This window comes from Callithrix jacchus, chromosome 6 (genome assembly GCF_049354715.1).
Source record: "Callithrix jacchus isolate 240 chromosome 6, calJac240_pri, whole genome shotgun sequence".
NCBI lineage: Eukaryota > Metazoa > Chordata > Mammalia > Primates > Cebidae > Callithrix > Callithrix jacchus.
Genome location: NC_133507.1, coordinates 60,771,813 through 60,782,241, shown reverse-complemented (window position 1 = coordinate 60,782,241; position 10,429 = coordinate 60,771,813). Strand labels below are relative to the sequence as shown.

General features: G+C 39.8%; 1 protein-coding gene across 4 annotated transcripts in view; it reads left to right on the top strand.

Moving 5' to 3' along the window:
- Positions 1 to 309: 309 nt before the first annotated feature.
- Positions 310 to 10,429, top strand: part of NOSTRIN (nitric oxide synthase trafficking) — a 63,751-nt gene continuing 53,631 nt past the window's right edge. For 2 of the 4 annotated variants that reach the window (XM_002749299.8, XM_035304617.3), the window contains exons 1-2: positions 310 to 422; positions 9,522 to 9,607. In XM_002749299.8, the coding sequence (XP_002749345.1) occupies positions 396 to 422; positions 9,522 to 9,607 (113 nt within the window). In that variant the 5' untranslated portion in view covers positions 310 to 395. The remainder of the gene's footprint in view (positions 423 to 9,521; positions 9,608 to 10,429) is intronic. The other 2 variants (XM_008998762.6, XM_008998761.6) reach the window with 1 other exon arrangement.

Here is a 10,429-nt window from a genome sequence, read left to right as displayed (position 1 = left end):
TACAGAAAATAAAAAGCATGATTAATACAAGCTGAGGGGATTTGTGTTCCTGTACTATCAGACCGAGCGCCAGAATTATTGGAGACATGTTGTGGCTTCTGTGCCTTCTCTCAATGTTATGCTGTTCAGGACTCAGGATCCTGCCCTCTGAGTGTTTACAGAAGTCATTCTCACTATCTCACCCTTGTTCTCTTGACCCAGAGCAGTTCTTTACTTTCTCAGGAAACAAACGGGATGAAAGTCCAGGGCTGGAACTTCCTCCCTGGTGTGTTTGACAAGGACTTACGTACGCTAGGCCCTTTGAATCCCGGAAGTTCAGAACACACCCAACCTTGATTACAATGTCCAGAGTGCTGGAGCGGAGGTAAAAGGACAAAAGTCAGACAGATTTCAACATGAGGGACCCACTGACAGATTGTCCGGTGAGTAGCTCAGTGTGGTTTGTGTACCTGCGTGTGAGAGGGAGGATGGAGGGTAGATTTGTATATTAATGCATTTTAACTTAATAAATTTGAGACACTCAGAAACCAAACACATTGAGACATTGGCTGTGGTACAAAAGTTTGTGGTTTTTTCTTTGGTTCAGTCTAAAACAGAGCTTTTTCTAGGAAATGACAGGGCAAGTAACTGTCATCTTTCCTTCTCATGTTCTTGGAAAAAGTTTTGAGTGAGTAAAACATCATATCTGGATCCAGATGGTGGCTGTTTGGAAAATATTCTTAAGACATACACCCATGGTTCCAACATCGTGTGTGGAGTGGATACAAAAACACACAGAATGTCTGCAGCCAATTTCTGGCTCTGAGAATAAAGTCAGAGAGGAGAGTTTTTGTGCTTTTTCACCCTCATTTTTTTGAGTCAAGCATTGCAAGTCCTGCAGGAGGAAGGAGAGACTCCTCGCTCTGCCTGGTCTGCAGTGGTTCTCAGACTGGTTTAGCAGCATGCTTGTTCCAGTCCTGGGAGCATTACCAAAAATTACGTTTGTGAGGTCACTGACGGCAATAGCAGAGATGTAACTTAGGAAATAAGAAGCAGCTAAAATAAAGGGGGGATATGTTGACTTTGGAAAAATAATCAAGGGGGGGCCAGTGTCTTATCCCAACACATGGGGCTGAAAAGCTAAGATTGGTGACATTGGTGACAACATAAGCAAGGGGTTGCAGTCATCCTTCATGTATTAATAACACAAACTGTGGGGTGGCAGATAAATGGGCACTGAGATAAAGCCATAAAGAAAAAGATCAGCAGAGGATTATTGATTTCCTTTCTGTTTATTCAATGGATAAGAAAAACACATGCTTGGAAAAGATGGAACGGCAGCTACTATTGCAGAAAATCAGATGAGCTAAATGAGATGAACTCGTAAATGACTAGTAATAATGACAACATAGTAGCCAATATTGCCTAATTTTACTTTTTGAAATACAAAAATAATTAGTGGTTAATGTAGAAACAAATCCCAATAATATCATTATATATAGATTTTTAAGAGTGAAATTTCCCCCCTTAATTACTTTAATCTCAGTCTTCTCTCCATTGGTAATTATGAATAATTTTTAACAAGTCTTTTATCATTTATTTGTCTCTCCTTGAGGTTGCTCCCTTACTAAACTGTTAAATCCTCTCCTGTCTCAACACTGCTAACTCGGTGTTTTTGTATACGGTGGAGGGCAGGACAGGGATAGGATAAGTGGCAGCAAAATCTTGCCACTGACAGTAACCAAAGAAGAAAATTAACACTGGGGAAGAGTGCAATGGACAGAAGAGAGGGAAACCGAGGGAAGGTTTAATTACATTTAAAAAGAAAAGCAGAAATAAATACTTGAAAAAGAAACTGAAGGCCTAACATCCTTTATGTAGGCAGCAAAGTCAGTCTTCAGCTCTGGGGAAATGTTTTCTTTCAGCAGCCCCCAAGGCAACCCATAACCACACTTCTGTGTCCGTCTAAAGCTCCACTCCCTGGCATGCTGAATAGTTCTTTGTGCTATACTGGGCCAAGGACTCCCACCCTTGTCTAAAACTCTGAAGGTCATCTCTATTGGCTCATTGCCACCGAAAGTATCCGGGAGTCATGGAGAGGCGGATATCCCCTCAGCCTGGGTTTCCAAACCCTCTAAAGTCAGAGAACATTTATTTATTTGCAATTGTTTCATCTTAATCAAGTGTTCAAGTTGATTTCCTCGTACATTCTTAGCTTGTACTTGGGGAGCAATGCTACATGAAGATGAATCTGCAGTTTGGGAACAAAATAAGACAAGGAAACGGATTGCAAACACTTAGGTAGTTTTATAAAAGAACTCGAAGCTTTAACCACCTGCAAAATGTTCCTTTCCATGAGACCGTAGAGTTGCACAGAGCACAATTCATAAAGTCTTAGCTTAGCTGCAGTGCTTAACCGGGCCCACACCAATGTACTCATGTATGGAACTCAGTGCGTTACATGAACTTCAATGAAAAAAAATCTCTATTTGTATTAATTTCTCACTGAAATTTAGAATTTTATTCAATCGAGAATATAGGCAACAAGCCCCAATATTACTGGTAATAGCTGTGTAGTATCTGTGACTTTGTAGCCAATAAAAATCAGGAATTTTATAACATTACACTTGTTGCACATATCTAGAAATATTTACATTCATCCTGACTTCAAAATGTTGGTAATACTTAAGATATATAATTTAGCATGTTAATAAAAAAGCAGATAATATCACAATTTTTAAAATACACTCTAAAAATATATAATTCATTTCCTTTGTAACCCTGTGTTACTTAAAAATATTATTGAATCAAATAGGTTTCATGAGACTACTAAAAGGGCTTATGGTACGAAAAAATTGAAAAATCTCTTTGAGATCATGCTCTAATGAGAAAAAAAAAAACAAAAAAAGGCTGAGAGCTGGGCCCTTCAGCCTCAAAGAGCAGGGTCAGTGTTTGAGTTCAAATGATTGCCACCAGGGCGGCATGAAGATTACTTAAATGCTGTGTAAGACTAATCTTGAGAGTGTCAGGACTTATTTGAAGAAGATATCTTTAAAGTTTTGTTTTTGAAAAGGAAAAGAATTGGCTCTGGGCCTTGAGACTTCATTGCTTGTAAGCTTTGCTCTTTTTTTTGAGACTGAGTTTTGCTCTTGTTGCCTAGGCTGGAGTGCAATCTTGGCTCACCACAACCACCACCTCCCGGATTCAAGTGATCCTCCCGCCTCAGCCTCCTCAGTAGCCTGTCTAATTTTGTAATTTTTTTTTTTAGTAGAGATGGGGTTTCTCCATGTTGGTCAGGCTGGTTTCGAACTCCCGACCTCAGGTGATCCACCTGCCTTGGCCTCCCAAAGTCCTGGGATTATAGGTCTGAGCCACTGTGCCCGGCCAAGCTTAGCTCTTAAACCTAAAAATATGTAAAGGGAAATCATCTTCAAATCCATGTGCAAGAAAGGCAAGGAAGTAGGATCCAATTATCTCCAAAGGAAATAATCCGATCTTAAGAAAGTACTGATAGCACCTTCCTATCAAACAATCACATAGAAATCAAGGACAAGTAACAAGCAGTAGCCAAATCTTTGCTTTTTACACACTCATACAGTATCCAAGAAGGGGCCTGTCAAAGCAAGTCTTCTAGGCTCCAAACAGTCAGCCACTCCTTCATGTCATTGAAACAGCACCAGGCTGCTTCTCAGGTTGGTAACCTGGTTCAGATGCCAACCTGAGCTTCCCATCTTAGTAGCTTAGTCTGAACACCAGATGATGACTGTCACTAACTCAGATGGTGACGGTGCCATGGTCCCTAGCTCCTGGGAGATTCTGTCTCACTGTAATGATAGAGAAGGAGGCTGAGTCTGGCATGGGTGTCATGTGGCCCACAGCATCCCGAGTTTGCATCAAAGAGATGTGTAACATTCCATTCCACATTTCTTGGGCCTCTGTTTCCTGGTCTGTAAAGTAAAAGGAATAGACCATGCTCTTTGATGTTCCATATCCCATAATCTATGACAGTCTGCCACAGGGATTCTAAATACTACACAGATGGTGAGCAAACACATTGAATCCCTTCATAGAGTGGTCATGCTGTGAACCATCACCCCCAGTGAATCAGAGCTCACAGGAAATCAGTAGTACAGTGCCTGGCATAGTAAAGGCATCCAGTAAAGTTCATTGTGTTAAATTTAAGTGGAACATCGTGGTTCTTTAACACTGTGAGGATCATCACTATTCAAAAAAATTCTTCCATACTAGATCAATAAAAATAATTTTTTCTATAATTTTTTTTCTAGAACCAAATTTAACACTCTTATTCAAGCAGAAAGAGCAGGTGGGCCAAGCTTGATACAGGCACTTTATAATCTCTACAAGTCATTTGTCTAACCATTTCATATGCCAATTGGCTGGATTACTAAATGTTTTTTGTAATGGCTATATTTGTCAGCAGAGTTTGCTTACAAGTGCTGGGAAGAAACATTTTCCTAATGGCTGAATGGGAAATGTCTGTGTAGATGAGTTGTCTATTTGTGAAGGGATTAGGAGCTCAGGAAGTTCCCCAATATTCCACTACCAGACTGAAATCCCTTTACCAGGGGAGAAAAATCTCATTACTTTTTTTTCCTTAATAATTAATGATCCCCAGGAGAAGTAGGATGTTAATATAAATTCATATGGAGTTGTGAAATCAATAGTAGATTGTTCTCCGGAATGAATATTTGGTAGGAGGTTAGGATAATTAAAAGCTTAATGGGTAGGAAAAGAACACCAAAATTGCCTTCCACCTGACTGCAACTACAGCAAGCCTTTCTTCTTGTGCTGGTTGATGACATTAAGAAGCCACCTGTGTTGCACATAATACTTAAGGGTTACTATAACTTGGAGTAAACTTAGTGTGATGATACAAATTAGCCATTTTTAAACATATTTGTTTCTGATGGATTCTCTAATTGATTTTCATACCTAACATTTCTCATCGCAGCTCTGTCTCTAACGAATTAGGTTATCCTTAGCTCTTTGGGCCTTAACTGTAAATAAGGGAATTAGACTTCAGTGATTTCCAAACTACTCCATGGAACCCCTTCAGAGTCCTCTCTGGTGGGTGAGAGTGTGGTGAGGTAGGAGTGAGACAACCAAAGCTAAAGTCAAGTGATTTTAACCCCTCAAAGCAGGTATGTTCCAAGGTTTCCTGATCATACACACACACCCCCCCCCCACACACACACACACAGAGAAAGAGAGAGAGAGAGAGAGAGAATGAAGTAGATGGCCTCTGGAGGTCTGCTTTGGCATTAAGTGGGTCTGCTTTTCACAGTTTTTGTCTCCAAGTCTGAGTAGATGGTATGTGATGAAAGGTACAGAAACATGGATTCTAAATAAGGGTTTATGCTGGGTTAATGAAAATATTCTTAGCAACTCTTTTATTTATTGATGTCACCTTTGTCTCAATCTGGATCAGGGTTTGTTGGGGAATTTCCGGCACATAGTATATAGGATCAAAGGTAAAGATTCTGCTGCTGTCATAAGCACATCTCTCTCTTATCTGATCGCTAAATTAACAACATCAAATATTGAAGACCTTCTCAACTTGCGCGTGCCTGGGCATACTGGAGTTTGAGGTTTGAGTGTGGGTTACAGGTATGCCTGAGACACAAGTCCTTTGCGTCCTTGAATTGGCAGAGTGGCTGGGAGCGAGGTAGGAGGCAAAGCCATGGGCCAGTTCCCTTTCCTGGAATGACTTTGTCTATCTACCACACTCTTCTAGTACAAATATGTTCTATGTATACCATTTTCGGAAAAAATTTAGAAAGTACCAGTCTATGAAGTGACAGAAAATCATCTTCCAAAATCTAGAGCTTGCAGCCCAAGGGTCAATGGAAGCCATAGACCGTGCTCTGTTCCAGCAGCCCCTTACTTTGTGAGGTTGAGTACGAATGCCTTTGCCACAGGCTTCACCACTGCCACTGAAGGCGACTGAGTTTTCAATCACTGGCTTATAAACTTGCAGCACTACCTGGCCTCCTAAAACTAGTTTAAATACCTTGAGACAGTATTTAAAAATGTGTCTTAGAGAGTTTTGATGACTTGGGAAGTTTAGGAAATGCAGCATCCCCTGTAACACAAACACATAGAAAAATTCTCAACTGTTCTACTCATTTCTACTTTGGTTATGGGCAGTTTTCTCTACATGCCCCATCCCACACTTGATGTCCAGGGTCCCTTGTTCTCTCCCATAGGTAACTTCTATGTGCAGCTTATCCTCTGGTGATGGTGGACTGGTAAGGACCTTTCCCTTAGGACATTTCATCTCAGATTCCCTTCTTTACACCGCTGGTTCTCTTAATGGGAGGTTCTTTTTCTCCTTCCCACTCTAAATGCCCCTAGGTCCTCGAATCTATTTCTCTGCTTTCTCTTCTCCCATCCTCAGCCCCAGCTTTACAGTGTCTGGGAGCAGAAGAATTTACTCAGTCAGCATGCATCTAGATCTTTCTTGCAGCACCAGGCTGCTCCTCAGGTTGGTAACCTGGTTCAGATCCATCTAGATCTTTCTCTCTTGCACACAGCCCCATGGGTTTTTGTTGAGTCTTTGTTTCTGCTTTGCTGTGGGCTAGAGAGAGAAGTCGATAAGACAATACATAAAAATCCATAGCTTAATACTGCGAGATATTTCTAAATAAATCAAATAAGAAATCCACAGGACCTATAAAGAAAATCATAAAATTTTATTGAACATAAAATAAAATTGGAACAAATGCAAAAACTTACTATGTCCTTGGATAGAAAGTCTAAACACCATTAAAAAGTCAATTTTCCCAAATTGAAATATGTATGTAATACAATTCCAATTAGGAACCCAATGGGGATTTAAAAAGAAATGTAATTAGACAAATGTTCATATATTAGAATAAATGCCTCAGAATAGCCAAATTAATTATGAAAAAGAAAAAAAAATAGTTGTTTAAAGAGAGAGCAGGAGCAAAGTGTTACTATCTCTATGACTTAGGTACTGAGAACATAATGTGTTTTATTATCTTCTGTATCATCATTATGTTATGAACCATAAAAATGTTTCATAATTCAAAGCAAAAAGATCCTGTATGAGTTAGAACTATGTTCAACTTAATATTAGGAAAACCTCAAATGTGTATGTCTTTAAAAAAATGATATTGTATTTCTCTCACACATAAAATAAGTCTAAAAGTAGAGAGTTGAAGGCTCACATGGTGTCCTTCACAGCCATCAGGGACCCAGGCTCTTTTTCTCTTTCCACTCTGTGATCTTAATGCATTATGTCCAATCTCAATACCACTTTATGGTTTTGGCCTTCATTTTCAAGTCCAGCAGGCAGAAAAGAGGGCAAAGAAGCCTTTACTGAAACCTCATACAAAACCTTCCCTCACATCTCCTTGGACAGCTTTTAGTCACATGATTATACACCTAAGGCTGAGGGAGGCTGAGGAGTGACCTTATACCAGGAGCACGCACCCTGCTAAACATTTATGCATTTTCTTCTCATGACACTGAGGTATGTTTCATGGGATGCTATTAAGTGATATAGAAGAAAATAAAAGGCTTAGGGAGAAAACTAGTGAAAATGTTTAGGTAACATAGCAGTAAACAAAGAAGCTAAACACGTTTCTTTACTGCAGGACTTCTCACCATGTCAAAATGTTCCCCTAAACTTTCCCAGTGTATCTGTAAGAGGGGGAAGGAGGCCTTAATAGGATCACACCATTCACATATGGCCAGTTAGTTTTATTGGAAATAAAAATGAGAAAGCTTGATTGCCAAATAGTGATTTTACTTCCATGACTCAGAGGAAGATTATTTCTCCTTCATGAGAGAGGCTACAAATTGGAACCTCAGTACAAGTGTGTTTTGCTTACACAACAGAGAGTTTGTGAATTGTTTATTACAATTAAAAAAAAAAGTCATGTTTTGAATGCAAATCCTGATTTCGACTTTTTTGAACAAAGTGGGAGATCTGGCTTTCTTGAGCCACATTCCAGGTGGCAGTGATGGGCCAGAATGGTTCAAGTAGCTGCCTTTCCAGCTCACGGTCCCCACCATGCTCCTCACTCATTCAGGTGCCTGACTGGTGCCAGCAGTCACAGGATTTTGCAAACTCTGCTTTAGAAAGTAACAATTTTCTCATGAAAGCTTTGCACCCTCACCACTCTCCTTGGGTTCAAGGCAGTTTCAAGGATGTGGTTTGTTACTGCTGCTATTCATATATTTCTACCAAATCCTGTCATAGCTTACTTCGTTAAATTCATAGGAATGTTAAACTACTGCATAAAGGTAAAAGGATATGGTAAGACTGTTTCTATACTCTAGGTGTTGGTTTGTCCCATCCCCAAAGGTAGGGAACTGCATCAGCTCATTTCTTTAGGTCCTTCCTCCTGTCACCCTGTCCTTAGTTTGATACTCTGCCAGCACCACAAACCAAATGCTTTGTTGACTGAATGGCCTCCTGGGCCCTGAGGGAATGTGTGTTTGCGAATGTGCCTGCTACAGTATAAGGCACTCAGTAAATGTGAATTTCCTTCCTTTTTCCCTTCTCAATATGGTGCCCAACTGAATGCTGGCGATACCTGAACACTGGAAGAGACTGGCTCATTGTATGAGCAAAGTACAGCACAGCCCTCAATCCATACTGAATTTGGGTCCTTTTATGTAAAACCTCGTTTTGAAAAATGCAATCTGCTCTTACACCTCCCAGATGGAAACTATGAGAAAGTGTATCTGGGATGTTCTATCATCTAACTCACTTGCTCTGTGTCAGAAAAAGCTGCGGAATCAATTGACATTTAGTTTCTCTGGGCACTCAAAATCTATTGTCATCAATGTCTACATTTACAGTTTCCAGGAAGACACTGTAGAGTCCTAAATCAAATGACAAAAACTTTTACTGGAAATTCTTGTGTCTGCAGGCTAAATTCAAATACACATGAATTTATAAAGGGTAATTAATACATTTATAAAGGTTTGGTGTAACCAATATGTTCAACTCATCATTATAACATTTTTCTTACTGGAATTAAATGAGACAGAGAGAGTACTAGGATGAATTTTCCTTACCAGGTTATTTACTTACACTTTCATATCGCAGACAGCAAGGCTCGCTCTAACGGCTCATGATTTGTCATGAGTCCCAGAAATATTATTTTGAAGTTTGTGAGTATGGGAGGGGACAAAATAGGTATGCGGCATCCTTCAGAAGATATTTTTGTCCTTCCTGGGAACAATAAGGGTGACAGGATACCAAACTCCAAATGCACGCCACTGCTGAATTGTTTGCATTTGGCTGAGAGGAGAAACAGATCAGCTTTATTTTTGAAAAGTTCTCCAGGGTCTTTCACATCCAGGCAGAAGAGACTTCATCTTTATTTTCAGAACTCATCCAAAAGGTGTGCATGCCTGCAGCTGCAGGATCATTTAGAATGACAGTCATGGTTAGAGTAGCGTTCTGAATTTATAGGTGCTCTATCTTTGGAGTTGCTCATAATCTTTCTGTTCATTTTTTGGTTATTGTTGTTCTTGTTTTTCAGTATAATAAAGTATACAAGAACCTAAAGGAGTTTTCTCAAAATGGAGAGAATTTCTGCAAACAGGTCACATCTGTTCTTCAGCAAAGGTACAAAACACACATTTGCAAAAAATGTTCTTCCTCTTCAGTTGCAGCAAGTGACATGAGTGGAGGAGTGATTACAAGCTGTCCTACTTTCCAGAATGTGGTGCTATATTTTGGTACTCGAGAGATTGCTTGAAGAATGATTCTCCCCTATTGCACATATCAACTGGATGCCATAAAAATCAAGAAACAATAGGAAGTAATTCTGCTTAGGAAGCCTCAGTCAAGTCTCTTCTGATTCCTCAGACTGGGTTTTTCACCCTGTCCTGGGGCCCACTGTTGGATCTGATACATACTTTTCACACTGACAGCAATTATTAGTTTACATTTTTGTCTCCCCTAGAAGGGCAGAGGCCGTCTTACTCCTCACTGTATGCTGACCTCTTAGAGCCTGGTCTTTTGATTTCCTTAGTGACTGTCAGGTGAATGAATGAAAATGAATGAAAATTTTCAGCATCGTCTTCTTAATACTAGGTGTGATCATGTACAAAGCTGTTCACTGTGCTGAAATGAGCACACTTACCTCAGTCAAGAAAGTTACGAAAGCCTTGCTTAAAATGAGAAAACCCAAGGATTGAATTTGGTCACAAGGGACCCTTTAGGCCTTTTTCCTACCTCTAGATAGCTCTGTAATAAGAAACTCTAAAGAGACCTTCACAAAGACTGTTTAAACCATTTCAAATTTAAAATATTAAATGTGTGCTATAAGACCAAAGACACCATGGATTGATTGCATCCTGAACTAGCAGGTTGTAGGAGAGAAAACAATTTCTTTTCTCTCCCTTTCCAAATTCTTAGTTGAGATACTCTTCTGTAAACAAGTAA